Consider the following 19,821-nt stretch of genomic DNA (forward strand, 5'->3'; position numbering starts at 1 on the left):
CATTTATGTCAAATTTCTAAATATGATGTGTTTTCCATTTCTGAGTGCTGCCAGAACCCCATATATTTATATGTTCAAAAGCAGCAACTTTACACCACATTCCTTTTAAAATTCTTTTTTCAGCCTTCTTATGACACACTAGAAAAGCTGACATAAGGGTTTTATGTAGCCTTGCCACAAATCCAAAAAAACTCCAAATCAAATGCTGTGAGGTCCATGATGGTTTGTTTTCCGAGTCTTCACAGAATTGAATCAAGAATGTAAAAACACCCAACAATCATATTAATCACTTCTTTCTCTCTATTGCCCCTGGATTGTATCTTAATGGCATCTTCTACACTGGACCTTTTGCAGGCATGTTGATCTTTTATATAAGGAGGAGTAATAAATAACTTGAGTAATTAAATCTGAAGAAATGGCACTTGTACCATTCCCACCACATGGAACATATTTCTGAATCATCCTAATACAGTTGTATTTTATCAAGTAACAGAACATTATATGCTACAACACTTGTATTTCTTTTTGGAGAAATCATTTTGAAATGTTATTTAATTTTATATTTGCTCTTTTATTTTGGGTGCCTATGGTAAAGAAGTAAATAATTCATTAAAGACAGGATTGTGGAAATTCTGCCTGTCTTATCAGTCAGGCAGTTTAACAGGATTATTAATGCTGGTATATTGAATGTAATAACTTGTGAGTGAATGGCTCACCCCTCTCCTTTCCCCCTTCCCTTCTTTAGGAACTTGAATGCGTGATATACTTCCAGAAGTAGCACAATTTTTCTTCAGGATCAACAGAACAAATACTAACTTTTTTTTCCCTTCCTTCCTTCCTTCCTTCCTTCCTTCCTTCCTTCCTTCCTTCCTTCCTTCCTTCCTTCCTTCCTTCCTTCCTTCCTTCCTTCCTTCCTTCCTTCCTTCCTCGCCACTTCCTTCCGCCACTTCCTTTGATATACTTCCAGAAGTAGCACAATTTTTCTTCAGGATCAACAGAACAAATACTAATTTTTTTTCCCTTCCTTCCTTCCTTCCTTCCTTCCTTCCTTCCCTCCTTCCCTCCTTCCCTCCTTCCCTCCCTCCTTTCCTTCCTTCCCTCCCCTCCCTCCCTCAGGTTGCCCTTGTTCTCCTTTTCAAATCAAGTGTCACATTGACTCCAGTCCTGTGTTGGAAGCATGTGGGGAACTGCAGCACATCAGCTCAGCACAATGTCTCCATCAGGCTGGAAGGAAGCCCAAAACCAAAACTGTGCTGGCCAAAATGCATCCTCTACAGAAACCCCAAGGTAGGTGGCTTTGTTCTTCTAGAAATTGTACAAGTTTCTGTTGCACAGGAAGTATAATATTTTAAAATTATTGCTTCAGTTTGAGTCACAGCAAAACAGTTACTTTTGCATTCTAATGTATAGCTGGTATGGTTTTATTATCTTTATTTTCCAATGTTAGATAACCACCTAGAGAAGCCTTCAAAAAGAAATTGATTCAGCAATAACCAGTTACTTAACTTGTCACTTTATATTTCTTGTCCTGTTGGTATACCTCATGCAGCTGTGAAGCATAAGTTGAATTTAACAACATTGTTTATATTTTTGATAAATTCTTTTAGAAGTATTTTAGGTAATAATATCTTATTGTCAAAACCTGGTCTGTTTTCCTTTTATTGTAAGAACTACATGTGGCAACAGGAAATGCCTAAATGGAGCAAATGTATTTTGAAAATATGAAGTAGAAGCTAAACCAATCACGTGTGGGTTGTGGTACTTCCACAGAACTGCCAGCTAATAGTCAAATAAATAGCACACCCAAAATATGATGGAAGAGGAGCCAGGAAGTAGTGTTCCAGCTGTTCTTCTGGTCTCCCCAGGCTTCTGAATTCTACAAAAAAGATTGCAGGAAATTTCTTGAAAGAGTAGAGATTGTTTTCATGTTTCTTCATCAGTGAAATGACATGCGGTCTGTCTTTGTAATGCCAGCTTGCCAAGAGTCCTACTCTCACCACCCCGTGCTTTGTAGAATTAATTACACTTATGTGTGTAATGGGTGCTTGCCTCAAGGGAATTGGAGATGCAAAAAGCATGGAACTTGAAAGGTGTTTGGAACAAAGAAAGCTAAGCTTCAAGAAGATATTAAGTTCATAAACCAAAATGTTTAGAAGATATGGGTCCATGTGATAGATGGTCATTGTCATATGAAAAAGAAGATATTTTTGTGTTGTACACTCTAGGCCATTGCACTACCACCCTATCCCAATTAAAATATCTATACAAAAGCAATTCAGCCTTAAACAACAACAAAGAAAGCATTGTATTTTCTGCTTCTGGAAGTAAACCTTAAACATTAAATTAATATACTACTTCATGCTTGAAACACCTCACAAGGTCTGTGTCTTTACGGAGCTTTCACCTAGAGGTCTTGGTAGCCCAAGTTTAATTAGTGATTGTTCCATTAATGTTGTTATTGCTGGCAACAAAAAGGAATAGCGAAAGTGTCTGTTCAGTGAGAACTGGAATGAATTCACCTGGTGCAAATACTTTGCAGTTGTATTCATGTGCACTGATTTCCAATCACTGAGGATGTAAACTGTTTTTTCTATGTGTGTATTTCAGAAAATTGGAGGGGCCCTAGTTAGCTTGATTCGAAGCCATAAGCCGCTGTGTAAAACCTTCAGGAGAAGGAGGAATGAGGAGATATCTTTCCAGCATATGGCTTCAGCCTTCAGGTGGCACTTGAAAGTGCTTTATAATGTTGTTATCTTCCATGTAGCAAACTTCTAGTTTTAATTAGAGCCAAAGAATCACAGTTTGGGTGGAAAGGGAAACAGAGCTTATCGTGTTCCATCCCCTGCTATAGGCAGGGATGCATTCCACTAGACCAGGTTGTTCCAAGCCGTGTTCAACCTGGCTTGGACACTTCCAGGGATAGAGAAGCCACAGCTTCTCTGGGCAACCTGTGCCAGGGCCTCCCCACCCTCATGGGGAAGAATTAATTCCTAATTAATTAGGAATTAGGAAGAATTAATTCCTAATATCACATCTAACCCTGCTGTCAGTCAGGAAGCCATTCTGTCTTGTCCTGGTGCTCCAGGCCTTTGTCCAAAGTCCCTCTCCACTTTTCTTGGAGACCCTTTAGGCACTGGAAGGGGCTCTAAGCTCTTCCTGGAGCCTTCTCTTCCCCAGGCTGAACACCCTGCCAGCTCTCTCAACCCATCTCCAGAGCAGAGAGGCTGCAGCCCTTGCAGCCTCTGTGGCCTCCTCTGGTTGCAATCAATCAACATCATTCTTGTTTTGGGGGCCCCAGAGCTGCAAGTGGAGTCTCACCAAAATGGAGCAGAGGCAGAGAATCTGCGTTACCTGCTTCTCATGTTACAGGTGGGGATGCAGTCCAGGACACGACGAGGTTCTGGGCTGTCAGTGCATGTGGTCAGGTCATGTGAAACATCTTGACAACCACACCCCAAAGTGCTTCTTCCTGGGGCTAATCTTGATCCATTCTCCACCCAGCCTGCATCTGGGATTGCCCTGACACAGGTGCACTTGGCCTTGAACCAAGGTGGCCTTGAACATCTGGTGTGGCTGAAATTTTGCTTGCTAAGTAGTCCTTGGTGGAGTTAGTGGCTTTGCCTCCATGTTGGAGTCTTCATTTCTCAACATTACTTCAGTAGGTAAAAATTCAGAATTAACAAAAGTGTTTTCCTGCTTCCTTTTGGTCCAGTGCAGAATTTGTTGTCTGAGGTGATTCAGATGAATCCACTAACAGGAAAGACATCAAATGTTTACATGGACAGCAGTGAGACCCAGTGTAAATGCTTTGATATTATTATAAAACCTTGGGTGTATGGAAGGCCTGATGGGGTATGTGGGGTAGGTTCTGACATGTCTGCCTGCTGCACTATGCACCCTCTGTAAGGAGCGCAGAGCTTGTCTTTGGTAGATGGGCCAGATGGCTGTGTGGTTACTTGTTTTTAGGTTGTTTTTTATTTTTACATGGAGAAACATGGTCAGACGCTCACTGGTCACATGGTGTGCACTTGAAAACCTGGTGAACAAAACACAGATCTTCACCATCCCATTTATATGCAAGAAGATTTTCTTTTCCTGTTTCCCTGTTATTCCTGTATAAGATAGGGCTTGTAGAAGTATTTTCAGAATTGGACTTTAACATCTTTATTTTATAATAGGAATTTCAGATGGTTTTGGAGACTGGGCAAATCAGTCCTCTTATAGGAAGTGTCCTCTTAAAGCTCAAATCCTTAAAAATTTTGATTTTATTCTTTCATGCTGAAATAAACTCGGTAATGTAGGAAGTTTAAAATCTGACTTATACTCAGAACTCCAAAATGCTTTAACACCTCTTCATCACTGACCTCAGACACTGTCTGGCTATGGACTACTATGGCAGCTCCCCATCCGCTGGAGCAGGGCAGACATCTGGGCTGATGTGGATCTTAGAACAAATGCAGAATGAAGGGACTTATGCAAGGAAGGGACAATTGGAATTGACTTTTTGGGTGCATATGCCTCTGTTTATCCTCCTAAAGAAAGTAACCCTGGAATTACATTCAGAACAGTTGTTAACTCAAGCCCACAATGCTGATCACATGTCTCAACTGGATGATCAGAGTCAGAAATGGTTGAAAGAAACTGTTTTCAAAAATGTTTTTTCAAAATACAACATGTAGTTAGAATTTCCTCACTTAATGTGTCAACTCATTGGATAGTCTAGATTGGAGGGCACACTTGGCAGTCCTACTCCATGCAGTGTGTGCTTTGGGAACAATCCCACAGCTAGTTTTCCTGCCTTCCAATGTGAGTTCTTCCTATGGGAGTTGTTTTCCCTATATGAAACCATGACAGCATGGGAACTTGTTGCCATGAGTTACTGCCTGTCTATGCTAAATAATTTACTTTGCAACTAATGGAAGATCTGAAAAATCTTTTTAGAATGACATTACATTTTAATGCCATTTTAAAAAAATACTGTATTAAACTTTGTACCTTGGCCTCCTTGTGAGTCCTGAAGAGGAATATGAGTGTTCTTACAATACTTGTTTTATTTATACCATACACAATGCAACGTAGAACCAAAAGAGGAAGGAAATTTGTGAGGACTAGTACACCACAGAAGAGAAGGGGGAGAGAGAATGAGAGGAAAAAAAGCCATTATGTTCAGCCTGTGGCATTTTGGACCAAGCAAACACAAGGCACTGAAATCCATGCTGGGGTTGGGTTTTAAAGATTTATTTTGGGATGTGGTTCATCCCTCTACCTTTTTTTTTTCCCAATATAAGACATTCAATGGGGTACCAGAAATTTTGAGAAGTCATGGAAGGGGAAGCTCATTAGTGTGATTGAGATGGTTAGCAAACTTGCAAACTGAAGCGTAAGCTCTGCATCCTGTTTGGTAATGAGGAAGCAGTGCAGTGCTGCAAGCTGCTCAGTTTGTTAGCACGGCTAAGCCAGCTGCAGAGGCACAAAATAGAAGCCTGTCATTTTTCTTTAGCAGCTTGCTTTGGTGTAAGCAATACTTCAGGACTGCACCAGTGCCGTTCATAAAAAATGAGGAAAGAATGCATACCTCTTGGTCTGGATTTTTTTCCCAGTTTAGGATAAAGAAGACGGAGATTTATCCTCCTGTTTTTTCCTTCTCTTTCATTAGTACCTCCTAAGCCTGTCCATCTCAAACCTGGGCAGGAAAGAATTCCTCCTGCACCATCTCGGCCTCTGCCAGCTGATCCCAAGTCATCAAGGAGCTTAGCACCTGGAGAGGAAGAAATACCAATATCAGCAGGAGTCAACACGCTCATTGAGAAATTTGAAAGTATTAGGTAAATATGGCTTTGCCAGATCTGCTCTCCTCTCCCTTTTCTGCATTTTTAACTTAGAATATAATAGTAGAAAACATTAACTATAATCATCCCCTGGAAAGTCCTCTTGGGATGTTTTCTACTGGAAGTGCAAAGTTTCACTGAGGACAAAGAATATTTTTAATAAAAGCTGCAAATTTTAGTTTGTAACATGCAGTCACACTTAAGGAGCTTAAGACCTGCTGAATTTGGTAAGATTCTAACAAAGGCAAGTAGCCCACAGTCTGCTTTTGGTAAGTTGGCTAGATGTGGGAATTGCATCATAGGAACTTGATTGTTATGAAATGAACTACTTGAGTATTCTGTCCAAGATACAATAAACATCAGATCTTGCTTCTTGGAGGCAGGGAAGGATATAGGGTACTGTGAAACAATGTCATGTAGAACAGCAGCTGTTTTAAAACTTTGTAATTAAAGACATTAATTGGATAAAATATGTATATTTTGCTGTAAAACCAGCTCATTTTGCAAACACACAAGAACTTTTCCTGAAGAACAAATGTCCCTGATGGAGCTAAATGATGGATTTTTTTTCCACAAAGAGGGAGAGGGAGACAGGCATCATACTGTGCATTGGAGTGTTATAGCCTGGGTGAACCTGGTGTCTTCCAAAAAGGAAAAGTAGTGCCTTCTCATGCTTCAGTACATCCTCTCTGGGAGAAAACACCTTGCTAAAAGGGCTTGGTTTTGGTGAAGAATGAGAGTTTCTGTTTAAATGAGCCCAGAACCAATTGCTTCTTTTCAGAGGCGATTTCTTCTCCAAACCCTCAAACCAGACTGTTCTTCAAGGTGACATGGAAAGCACTAAAGGCCCATGATTCTGGTGGTGCCATTTCAGTAGAATGTTGGGGTGATGTTGTTTCATTGGGTGTTGTTGGATGATCATTATTAATGCAAATGTGCACACTCTTGCCTTCTGGGATTGTCAGTGGGGTGCTTGAATCAAATGGCAATCACACCCTCTCTTTCAGGGCACTTGTGAAACCTGAGTATTAATATGACTGTGGTGCTTTCTTTTCATTCACAGGCAACCTGTACACATTCTTCAAAGAAACCAGCTAAATTTAGCTCTTAAAATGGAACCTGGCCTGGACTCATCCAAGCAGATGAGCTTGTGTGACCGTGACACAGTGGCTTCCAGTGACTCTTCCGCAAATGACAGAACTGAATTGGATGAAACTGAGCCCAACATACCATGCAGCATGGATCTAACTAACACAGACATAATGAAAGTTAAAGACCTGAGCATATGTGATAGCAAAAGCCATGAAGACTGTACTGCTGTGACTTTGAGCAAAGAGTCCCAAGAAGAGCTTAGCAGTAAAGACTCAACTGCAGAACTGAATGGGAGTGGTAAAATTCCCAACAGAGACAGTGGCATTGACAGTCCTTCTTGTAGTGTGGCTGGGGAAACATTCCCCAGTGAAGAAGGGGCAGAGCAGAAGAAGCCCAGCATGGCTGGGAACCCAGGAGAGATGGAACCTGACAGAAAGGGCACCAAACCTTCCTCTGTGGAGCAGAAGAGAGACTCCACACAGGATGATGACAGTGACATTGATGAAGGAAGCAGTGAGGAGCAAGAGATAGCAGAAGTGCCAAAGTTGGAGTATTTGGATGGAAACAAGGTAAGGGAATTTGTTCATTGCTATCGTGCACTCAGAAATCAGTTCCTGACACTTGCATCAATTTAATACATTGTTTGGATCATTTGTTTCGTTGGTTTTTCATCAAAGGATCATGATAGTCAGTATTGTTTCCTGCTTTATGCAGGTCCTAACTTGTTTCTGACCTAGACAGTTTTTTAGAAAGGTTCCCAGCTTGCTTCAAAAGGTTTAATATAAGAGAATCCATCACAGCCAGAGGTTAGCTGTTAAAATTCAGATACTTTTGTAGGTCAAGACTCCTGCCTTGTGTTTGTTGCTTGGGTTTGTCTAGGCTCAGCTTGTTAGAGCATGTTCTATTCCATGGAGCTCTCTGTTATTCAGAGAGTTAATTGGATAGTGCATCTTGCAGGGTCAGGACCTTGCATCTGAGTAGAATGGGCAGGATCAGAATCTTCTCTCACACAAAATTTAGAGTGTTTTTTTACAGAAACCTGTGCTTTTGTTGGTGTGACCACTTCTTGAGTGCAAAGAAGTTGTTTTAATGGTAGTTATGTCAAATTACTCTTCAGGAAACTGTAGTTGGAAAAGAGATTTTTCTTTGATTCCAGTAGTCCAGGCTGTTGTGTGTTTGCAGCAGCTATGTAAGATTAATGACAGATTCCTTTGATTATCAGCTTATCAAGACAGTTATTTTTAGAAATAGTGCTGTTAAAGGGGATTAGATTTTTCCAGAAGAACAGAACAGAATATTGCAAAATATCTGCAAAATATTCCACTTTTTGCACTTTTTGTTTGGTGGCTCTTTTTGTTTGTATTTGCAGGTGTTTGGGTTTGTTAGGGTTTTTCCCCCCCAAGCCATGATGACAGTAAAGTTAATATGTGGGATTTTTGTGTTTTAAATAATATGATGAGAAGCTGCAGCTAATGATCTGTAGCTAGTGAAGTGCAGTGTCCACACCTCAGTTTTTATAAATCATGTGGTTCTGTTGAAATCACCAAGTATATAATGATTTGTGTCAGTCAAGGGCTTGTCCCTTGGGAAATGTGGACATTAGAATGCATTTCTTAGTTTCTAGGTCAATCATCTGATATAAATAAAAGAATGATGAAATGACATGCAAGTTCTGTACCTCAGAGCTTGACAAGTGTGTTCATACCTATGTACACACACTGTGACATACTTTAATTGTTTTATATTCATAATGTGCATGTATGTGCATGTGTGCCACTGAAATATTATTTGAAAGATATGTTATTAGTTGCAACAGGCCAGCAAGAACGCCTAGAATTGTAGAATTTCCTGAGTTGGTAGGAGCCCATAACAATCATCAAAGACCAACTCCTGGAAAATAATATATTACATTAAAAATCTCTAATCTGGTAATTAAATTTGCAGTTTGGACTAGGAATGCTGTATCAAACCAACTGGAACAACCCCAACTGAACACTTTACCATATGATTAAGAAGTGCTTTGTTGACAAATACCACTGTTTCATATGATATCAATGATTTGATGGCTGTTTTTGAATCTTGTTCCTTAGGTTATGTGTCCATATAGTAGGAAATAAGGATGACACAAAATTATGAGGCTATAATTCTCTGGAGCTCACCTGGTGAATTCATGAGAGGTATCTCCAGAAGAAAACTCGTTTGTTTTGGTTTTTTTGTATTACCCTCCCTCCTTTATGTGATGCACTGCAGGTTTTCCCATGCAGTTTATTTCCCCTTCCCAAAGGCAGTTTTGAGGCTCACCAAGCTGCACTAAGTCACCTGGTTTTTGCAGTCACATAGAGGAGGAAGGCTGAGAGAGCAGCTGCCTCTTCTTCAGTGTAAAGATTGTGCCCTCTTCTGGGGACACATTGGGTGAAGCCAATTTCTGTGTCAAGTGTCCACATAAAATCACAGAATCATTATGGTTGGAAAAGACTTCCAAGATCATTGAGTCCAACCACTACTCTAACAGTGACCGGTCCACTGTGTCTCGAAGAACACATTTACCTGTCTTTTGAACACTTGCGTGGGTGGTGACTCCACCACTTCCCTGGACAGCTTCTTCCAATGCCTGACCCTTCAGTGAAGAAATTTTTTCCTAATATCCAATCTAAACCTCCCCTGGCATAACTTGAGGTAATTTCCTGCTCCCCTCTTTGATTCTGTTGCAGATCTGGGGCACTATGGACTCAGGGTTAGAGTGAAGGGCCATAGCTTCCAGCAAGGAGAGCTAACATGATTCAAAGTTGACTTGTTCCATGGTTATTCTTAGGCTGGAATGTCACATCATCCTTGACAAAACTGATAATTTTCCTGCTTGAAAGAAGAGAGAATTCAATTGGCATCAGCTGCTGGCCTGGGAGCTGGGGAGACCTCATCTCCTTCAAAAAGCCTTAAGTTGGGAAAGCATTTTTCCTGCATTCCCCCTCCTACCCCTAGTACCAGGCTTTGCAGCTGCACCATGAAGGTAACCAGTAGTCTCATTAAATATGAAAGCTGTTATAGTCGGAGGAGAATCATAACTACAGCTGCAGAGTGATTTAATGATGGCTCAGTAACTCCCAGGATATCAGTGTAAGTGAAGATCATGAATAACTATTCTTTTCTACTTCAGTTATCTTTCTATCTTCCGCCCAAGCTTGCACACAGCTCATGGCTGGAGAAGGTAACCTTACCTGATGTGTGAGTGGTAATGTTTTATTTAGTCTAGGCTTAGCTATGCAGTGATTCTTTAGGAGTCTGCAGCAGTCTAACAGGGCTCACTATTAGCACAAATTACGTTTTAAAATCTCAGGAGTGATTTACTGGGATTTCCAGTTATCTTTTATCAAAATAAAAATTAACCAAGAGGAGGTTATTAGTTTTGATAATGTCTCAGAAAATATCAGGAGCTCCAGGAAGTGATGCACATTAATCTGGATGGGTACAAAGATGGTTGCAAAGAAAAGAAGTGACATGAAAGTGAGACTGAGGGACTGTCGTGCTCCAAAGTCCCAAGACTTCTGCTGACTGCCCAAGAGCCTGAGTAATGCTTCTGGGAGGGGTATCAGTGCTTCAGAGGGGTTTTTTTAGGCATTTTTTCACTAAGAGTCATATATGCTCATTTGTAATCACCAAAGAATGCTTTTCTCCCTCTGTCATGCTTCCTGATGTGTAAATAGTAACAATGGAGCCCCACTTCAGTCTCATGTATTCATGGACACGTGCTTCCATTCTGCCTGTACGTGGCTGGGGTTTCACATTTGATTTCTATGTCTAGTGTGTGTTGTAAAATTTGGCCTGCAGTCCTGCTGCTATGACCTTTGGGTGAGATTATCTCCATGTATATTCAGAAAAAAAGTCTGTATGTCAATGTTTTAGTCATAATGTTGGTTGAGAAAATTCAGATATGACATCATCATGATTTAAATATCTTAAGGAAAATGTGATTTCAGTGCAACAAAGACAACCAAGCATAGGATAACTTTTCTGTATTGTTTTCAGGATTGTTGATAGGAAGTGGTCTATAATCTTTCTGTGACTTTTTGTGGTCTTTGCAGGGCTGACTGATGGAGTTTTGAAGCATAACCATGTATGATTTTAGCCTAAGCTCTATCCCAGCAGCTCTCTTGCAAGATTTGCTGAAAGCCCTATGTGAGACCGATGCTGACTGAATGTAGTTGTGCACACCCATTGTATGAAAAATGGTTGCTGCAAGATTTAAGGTGCAAATGCATTCCAAGTGTGAATCTGACCTTCATTAGAAACTGGTTATGTTTGATTTCAGGCTGTTGTTTCTTTTTATTTAAAATGTTTTATGGACAGTTGCAGCTGAAAATGAATTTTTGAGTCTTTCACAAAGTGAAAGTGCATCATGCTGCTTCGAGCACTGGAGTGAACTTTCTGTGTTGTGAAGTCAACACCTCCCTCTTCAATTTTTTAATCTTTCTTGTCACCCCACCAGCCACACTGTTCTGTCCAGCCTTTGCAGCAGGTGTAAGGTTATAGGGACTGACTGCACAGGAGATGCTGTGGCTGTGGCAAGCAGTCATTCAGCAAGAGCACTGCACAAAGCAGAGCATAATCTCAATTTGCAAGTTTGTTTTACTTTTCCTTTAGAAACATGGACCATGAAATATCTTGTTCCTAGTGAACTAAATGATGGCTTGGGCTTTGTTAAAGCTATCCCACCATGGCACAAAATGAAGTTAGAAGAATGGGACTGCCTCACATTTAATTAATCTACCGTTTCATTTAAAATGTTATGCCCATTGAAAGGCAAATATGTTGCAAATTTGTCTGAAAAATGTGCCTACCTCTCTGCTTAGCAGAGAGGACAACTGAAGATAGAGTCACTCTGTAAAACTGAGCTCAAGCTGAGCCTATTAAGCCCTTGTTTGGTATTTAAGCAGAGGTCGGCAAGTTTTCTTGAAATATAAACTGAATTGCAGATGGTGAAGGTCAGGAGCTAAAAAAGTACCTGTGCTGTATAAAGATTTACTTCTGAGTACAAATGTATTTGGTTGGAAATAAGTATTTCTCCAATTCTGAATTCAAACAACTCAAAGGATGCTCTTGGTGACTGGCATGCCAGCTGGTTACATCAGTGCCTTTCATTTGAGTGCTCCTTTGTGCCCAGCAACACCAGTAGATTAATTCTTTCTCAGTGAGAGATCCTTGTTGTTACTGGGTTTGACTGGGCCAGCAGAGCACTTCAGTGTAAACTGTAATAAGATGTATTTCCTTGGAACAATTTCAAAACTTATTCTGCTGTGGTTTGCTTTTTTTTTCACTTCCCCTAAATATTAATACATAGTGAACAGAGCATGATGTTGTGTAGCATGTTGAAAGAGTGTAAAAGAGTATTTGACTTGACTTGGAATAATTTGAGAGGCAGGGCAGAGATAGTCCATGTCAAAACTTCACTCATGGCATGTTTGCCTATCTTCAGATTTGTACCTGGAAATAATTCAAATTTGTGCCTGGATTGCTTCAAATGAAGTCTGATGTTGTTTCAAATGAAGGAAAGCTATTCACTTTCCTTCAATAATACTTACATCATGGAGCTATGGGTACTTCATGCCAAGTGGCGCCTCATTCCATGTAGGATAATTGTGGGTCTGATTTGTTGGAGTTCATGGCTTTCTTTAAAAAACCTTTGAGGTTTTCAGTTGTACTGCAGTTTGTCTGAATCTGTGTGGAGGGCAGGTGTTTAAATTTTTCTCATCAACTTTATTTGGAAACAAAACAAGGTAATGTTGAAGAAGCTTAAAGAGAGCCTTTATTTGATGTTTTCCTACAATCTGATGGTGGCTCACAGGGTTGTACCTACAAGTCCTTGCCCCAAATGTGAGCGCCAGAGACAGGCATTTGGGATGGAGCACTGCTACTGGTGACAGGCCCACATGCTTCCTGAACTGGAAAGTGCCCCATGTGTTTAATAGACTTCAGCTAAATTTTTCCTCTGTGGATATTTCTGGTTCTTTTGTGAACCTGTGTGAAGGTTACTGCCAGCAATGTTGTGTTTCTTGAGGAAGCAGCCCCTGAAGCAACACCTCAGTGATTTTATTTGATGCCCTTCAGTTTTCCCATAGAAATAGTGATTAATTGCACCCAGTCAATGTTCTCCATTCCAGGAATCATTAATGCACCTCTTACCTTCAGTGCATTTGTCTTTTCTTCTGGATCCAGCCCAGTATAGTTTCCCTACATTTGATCATCCTTGCTGCCCATTTTCCATGCTTGTATTCCTGAGCACAAGCCAGCCAACACTCTGTTCTGGACTGGTTTCATTATGTGTAGGCATGGTGTTTAGAGTCTAACACTTTAAAAGATTGTTGGGAAGTTCAAGCCTGTATTCTAGTAATTCAGGTATTATTAAGCACTTAGTGAGTGAAGGGTCTATGTAGCTTTTGGCTGAACAGTGCCTGAAGTCAGTGCTTTAAAAGTGTATTTAGAGTTTTTAAGTAGTCCTTTCTCTCTCTCTCTTTTTTTTTTTTTTATGAGCTTAATGAAAGGCTTCACTGAGTAATTTGGGTTACCTTGCTGAAAATTCTTTCCAGGGAACTGGCCTGTGTATAAAGCTGCACAAAAATCTTAGAAGTATGCCATAGAGAGTAATGCTGTGCTGGCAAGGGTAGAAATCTGGCCAAACAGCCTGGTTTCTAGTTTTCATTTTAGTTACAGGACCTGAATCCAAAAAGGAGAACAGTTGATTTACAGTCTATTGCCTTATTTTTCAAATTAACTAGACTTATTTCCAGGTTTAGAGGATGTTTCTGGTTCTTTTTATAAAGCCGTAATGAACTCAAGTGATGTCCTGACCAGCCACTGATTGCATTACTAATTGCTCTTTCAGAAAACAGCATTAAAATATCTCTGGAGCAAAGTGATCTTTTGAGAGATGTGGGGCAGATTCTGAAATGTGTTGACCTCTTTCACTCCAGGCTCCTCTGCTGGTAGGATTTTGGCCACTGACAAAATGAAAAAACAGAACAGTTAGTGGAACTTAGGTGTGGAGGTGCACATGGATTGTGTCATTTGTAACTTTTTTTTCAGTGTACAGAGCCCCAAAAGCTATTCAACATCGCCAATGAGCTGCTCCACACAGAAGAAGCATATGTTAAAAGACTTCATCTCTTGGACCAGGTAATTCCATTTTGAATTAACTCTCCTTTCTTTTCAGTGAGCAGCAATGATGTCTCCTGTCCATTGCCTAAGCTGTAGCTCAGTACAAATGCTGTGTGTAGGTGGAAGATGGAGTTTGCTTGCCAGGCTGTGTGCCGTGGATCCCAGATGTGAGCTTTGAGCAAGAGGGTTCTCTGAAAGGAAACAGAGGATTGGGATGGCAGAAAGGGAAATGGGAAAGCAGCAGTCCAAGACACAGACACTGCCAGCATTTGGTTACTCCCTGGATGTATGGGGAGAGGAAATCACAGGGATAATGAAGGCACTAAGAAATTATGAAATCAGTGATTGCTCTTTGATGTGCAAGAAGTTGAAGTTTTACTAAAATCGGGCCACATGTGTTAGCCCTGAGCCTACAGCAAACTATTTTTTACCAGTCTGTTTTGTAAGTGTTGCCCATCATGTTTACACATGGGGATGAAGTGAAACTGGTGTGATGAGTCTGAACTTTCTTCCCCATAGACTTTGAGTTGACGCTACACAATTCAGACATTTCTATAATTACCTCAAAGAAAAAACCCATGAATATGCAAGAAAGAAATAAAAATGAGGATGAGACACATTTCTAGCAAAGTGCTTTTTAAAAATGAGTAGAAGAAAAAAAATAGAAAACTGTCACCTGGCAAGAAATACTGTTAGAAGCTGTAACTTGGAGAATGCTTCATCCTACAACTCTTGGAGCTGTATGGAAGACTTACAGTGCTTGTATTAGATTAACAGAAACTGTTTCTAGACCATAGACATCTAGGGAATGTCTTTTCCTTTTGTTCAGTATAGTGTAATTTTTCCTACTGAGAAAAACCCAATCACTTTATTTATTTTGCTTTGTGTAAATAGCAGTAAATGCTTTTCAGGGACTGAATGATGTTTGCAGCTTGCACTCAAATATGAGATGTCTGACCTTCTCAGTCATTTCAATCTTTTTTGAATTACAGTTCAGATTTTCCTAGTTTTTTCAATAGCCTATAGTGATATATCTAACTCTGGGTGACAGTGCGCTTAAATTTTGTGAACCTCCTTAAGACTCCAAGGACTGCCTACCAGGGGTCAAAATCTGCAGCTCTGTTCTAAGCAGTCAGCTTTGCAAAATTGCAATCTAAAATCAGCATGTCTAGGACTGTTTTTTGTTAAAAATGTTGGTGCTGTCTTGTTGCCTTCTGCAGGTTTTTTGCACTAAATTGTCTGAAGCAGGAATCTCATCTGAAGTGATAACAGGCATCTTCTCAAATATTTCTTCCATCTATTGTTTCCATGGACAATTTCTTCTTCCTGAGCTCAAAACAAGAATTACACAAGAATGGTAGGTAGCTGTCATTACAATTATTTAAAAAATACATTTTCAAGAAACTGTAGCAACCATAAGGCCTAGTCTAATTCCAAATTTTTTATTGTTAAATGCAGTAGTTGCATTAGTTATTTACTAACTCTCAAACATTTCTGAAGTCTCTCAAACATTTCTGACTTATGGAGTAGGCCTGAGCACTCAAAACTTCCAGAATACATTGTGAGCGTTTTTTTAGTTGGAAGTATTACTACCGCTGTTTTCCTTACTGCATTCCCGCTCTCCTATTATTGCAGTACTATGAAATTACAGTACTAGGAAGGAATGAAATTGCTTCTTTTGACCCCATAGCTGAAATAAATATTTTCAAATACCATTTAAAATTTGGCTACTGTAAGAAGTTGAAGGTAGAACTTATTGGTTTTAGAGGTCTTTTCCAACCCTAATCATTCTGTGATGCTGTAAGCTGTAGATAAGGCAGAAACACAGTGATAGGTAGAAAGGTTAATTGTAAGTCAGATCTAGGAAACCCAATTTGAGGGGACACATTGGCTGCATGGTGTCCTGCAGTGGCAGGTGCAGATAGTGCTGACCTTTCCAGGTCCCCTGATTGATCAAGACAAGACCAGGACTTGCCTCTCTCTTGGCTGAGTCCAGTCTCCGCACGTTTGTCAGTGACCAGAAGGAGTAAATGAGTCTCAGCACCTCTGTGCCTGACTTGCACTTGCAGGGACAACCTGTAACAGAGGAGAGGAAAACTGCAGTCTCGGAGTCAGAAGAGGATAGAAGCTTGTCAACTGGCTAAAAGAGGGGCTTGCAAGCAGACTGGGGGAGAATGGCTGGCTCTCTGCCTGGCCATGACTTTGGCAGAGAGAGATTTGTGGCTACTGCTGCTCCAGCCTGGGGTTACTAGCCCCTAGGGATTACCCTGTTGAACTGAACCATCTCTTTGCATTAAAACCAATTCAGATGTTTGGCTGTGGTGGGAGATTATTTTTAATGAGTAAAAGTTTCCCACAAGATTTTGTGTTGGGCAGAAGTTCTTTCAATGATGTGTAGTCAGTCTGCTTTTCACCTAAGACAGTGAGGGGAGAAATGTCATCCCTTGTACAACAGGATTTGTGTTTGAAGTTTCATCTAAGATATTGCATAGATTACCATAAACTAAACTTAGCCTGTCTTGATTGCATGTATGTGTAAATGCTTGTGCATGTGGGAGACAACTGTGGAAATCTTACAGCTGTGTTTTCTCTCTGAAGATACCATTCATTTCCAGAGATTTCAGTACTTACCTGTCTCTTTACCATAGGAGCGTCAACCCACGGCTCGGGGATATCCTGCAGAAACTTGCTCCTTTTCTGAAGATGTATGGAGAGTATGTAAAGAACTTTGACAGGGCAATGGACATAGTGAACACATGTATGCAGCGGTCCTCTCCCTTCAAAGATGTTGTTCAGAATATACAGGTATGTTTTTAATTCGCATAATAGGACTTGGAGATTGTAATGGTTTAGGAATGATACTCCCCAGTTTAGAGACTCCAAAACCACACTGCTACTCCTTTGTTTTCCCCCACTGCCCTTTTCCCCTCCTCCAGGAGCATCTGAAGAGGAGAGCTGGAGGCACAAAAAGCAAAAATCATGGGTTGAGGTAAGAACAATTGACTGGAAACAATGAGATAAGAAAACAAACAGTAAGAGCAACCATATTAATAATAAAAATAAAGGTGTACCAAAAAGAGAGTGCAGAGTTCAATCCAGCTGCAGCTACCTACTGAAACCACTCCCTCCAGTCAGGACCAGCATCACCCAAACTGCTCCATGTGCCACACTTGCTCCACCATAAGGAACCTTTTCTGAAATGAGACCCTCTCTTCCAGCCTGTCAGTGACCTGAGGTGTTATCCACTAACACTGAGGCCCTGGCCACACCCCTCCTGGCTACTGGAAAAAATTAACTCTCTGCTGGCTAGAACCAGGAGTGAGAGATCCTCACTTAATTCAGTGTATTTATTTGTTTCCCAGTTAATGACACACATTGTCAAGATAATAAGACATACTAAAATTACACAATTTTAGTGGCATTCCTTTCTTCTCTTTTTCTGGTACACAGATTTCACACACAGCTTTTATTCCACTCATTTTTTATTTTTTTTTAATATGGCTTTAAACTTACAGAGGCCAGCGTTAGATGGGATATTGGAAAGTAATTCTTCCCTGTGAAGGTGGTGAGGCCCTGGCACAGGCTGCCCAGAGAAGCTGTGGCTGCCCCTGGATCCGTGGAAATGTTCAAGACCAGGCTGGATGGGGCTTGGAACAACTTGGGACAGTGGATGAGGGTTGGGCTGGATGGTCTTCAAGGTCCCTTCCAACCCAAACCATTCCATAATTCTGTGGTTTAAGAGGAGTATCAGATCACAGAATGAAACTTCACCCTTGGCCCAGTAATTCTGACTCTTTTAAATTTGTCTTCCTCATTTCTAACTTTAATTTTTTTTATTAAATACAGTTTCATTCTGAGGTGGGTGTGCTTAAGTTTGGATATGTCACTAACAGCATCTGCTGTTCGTCTGGTTTTTCTGAGGCTTCCAAAGTGGTAAGCAGATCTCAGGATCACAGCTCCACAGGAGGATGCTTAAGATGGATTTTCATGTGTTTTCTCATAATTGCACAAAAAGCTGCGCAGGGAGAGGGGAAGAGCTCCAGTGATGCTGATGCATCCATAAAACTGTTCTATCCTGCTCATCCCCTGGGCCAGCTGAATGGATGCAGGCTCCAGGATGCTCATAAGCATCCCTCTGCCAGTCCTGGGAAGGCAGATACAATCCTTTGGGAGGGAAGGGCTGGCAAGGAGTGGGTTAAGCTGAACAGGGAGCACAGCTGCCTGCCCTAAATGGGAGGACTGTGGCTGGGCCAGCTGTCGGGAATCAAGTAATCCCCTAGCAAGCTGGGAGAGGAGAGGCCCTGAGTGGAGGTTTAGGGCTGTGTCAGAGACTCAAGACAGAAGTTTGGAGAAACAAGGACAGGGGGAGGTCCTTTCCTGCCATGCTACTGCTCCACAGGACCTTTTCTTACCCTTTTTTTGCCTGTACCCGTCCTGCTCCCATTAAGGGCATGCACACCAGCACTGTGTTTTGCTGTCCTCAGCCTGTGGCAAGCCATGAATTTCTGCAGGGTAATCCATTTGGGACAGTTTTCACTACAGCACAGGCAACTCCCTTCTCCAAAATTCAGCTGTCTCTTCCCACCAAGGACCTTCCAGCATAAATGATGTATGTCACCTGTTGGTCTACACCGGTTCCAGACCATGGGCAGCTCTGCTGTTGCTTGAGCAGAACTCTTGCCAGACAGTGTGGGCACTGGCGATGCAGGCAGATGTACCTCGGAAGCCTGCTGATGACAGAATTGCACTGTAGGTTATTTAGTCACACCTATCCAGCACCTTTTGCTCTGTTGCTCGGTGATTATAGCTGCAGGAGGCAGAGATTGGACCCAGAATGCTTAGTCCACTTATTTGACATATCTCTGCACTATCAAAAGCCACTGATAGTTTTCAACATACCAGTTGAAGTGTGTTGTGATCCTTCAGGGATGCACTGTCTACCTAAGCTGCTAATGGAATAGTGTATATATCATATACAGCATTAGGCATTCACTGTTACTAATTATGTTAAACTATGGAAAGCAGAAAACAAAAACCAAATTGATGACTGTGACTGTCATGGTTTGACACTGGCACAATGCCAGTGCCCCATGAAAATATACTTCCCTGGTGTTCGCTGTGAGATGTGACCAGGAAATAAGCAAAGCAGGCCTCTACCTTAGCAAAAAAAGTTTATTAACTAAACTACAAAAGGAAAACAAACCACACACACACACACACACCTGGAAAATGAAAACTCCACAAAAAGCATTTCCTCCTCCCCCCCACCACATTTCCAATACATCTTCCAAATTTCAACTCTCCATCCATCACCCTGTAAATACTCAATTCCAGTCCATCAAGAGGAGAGGAGTCCTTCTTGGGGCCATGGTGACCTCTTCCTTGCATGCCCAGCGCTCTCACCACTGGACAAGGAACAGAGCTGCTTCAAGGGTTATCCTTTTAAGGGTGCTTTGACCAGTTCCAAAAAAAAGCACAGTTTTCTCTCATCTCGGGACCTCTTGTCCCCCCCATACGTGTCTACCCCCTGGGGCCGGGGGGTCTCCAAAACTGAACCCTCTCAGTTCTGAGCCATCGCCTCCCCCCTGCATGCAGCCTCTGTGTCGCGAGGAAGCATGGTTCTGTCCATGGCTGTACCAAAAAGAGTCCACCAACCAGCTACTCCGTCATCTCTTTCCGGCCTCTTCTTTACTCTCCCAGCCTCACTCACTGCTCCAACTGTCATTCACTTGCTCATTTCTTCTTTATCATC

At 41.3% G+C, this 19,821-nt stretch overlaps 1 protein-coding gene across 4 annotated transcripts in view; it reads left to right on the top strand.

Annotated features, from left to right (window-relative positions):
• Window positions 1-19,821, top strand: part of FGD3 (FYVE, RhoGEF and PH domain containing 3) — a 70,041-nt gene that overhangs the window by 21,700 nt on the left and 28,520 nt on the right. For all 4 annotated transcript variants that reach the window (XM_031063517.1, XM_031063518.1, XM_031063519.1 and 1 more), the window contains 6 exons: window positions 1,117-1,287; window positions 5,657-5,825; window positions 6,892-7,489; window positions 13,998-14,087; window positions 15,290-15,426; window positions 16,718-16,874. In XM_031063517.1, coding sequence (XP_030919377.1) covers window positions 1,117-1,287; window positions 5,657-5,825; window positions 6,892-7,489; window positions 13,998-14,087; window positions 15,290-15,426; window positions 16,718-16,874 — 1,322 coding nt within the window. The remainder of the gene's footprint in view (window positions 1-1,116; window positions 1,288-5,656; window positions 5,826-6,891; window positions 7,490-13,997; window positions 14,088-15,289; window positions 15,427-16,717; window positions 16,875-19,821) is intronic.

Source organism: Geospiza fortis, unplaced genomic scaffold, assembly GCF_000277835.1.
Source record: "Geospiza fortis unplaced genomic scaffold, GeoFor_1.0 scaffold394, whole genome shotgun sequence".
NCBI classification, from domain to species: domain Eukaryota; kingdom Metazoa; phylum Chordata; class Aves; order Passeriformes; family Thraupidae; genus Geospiza; species Geospiza fortis.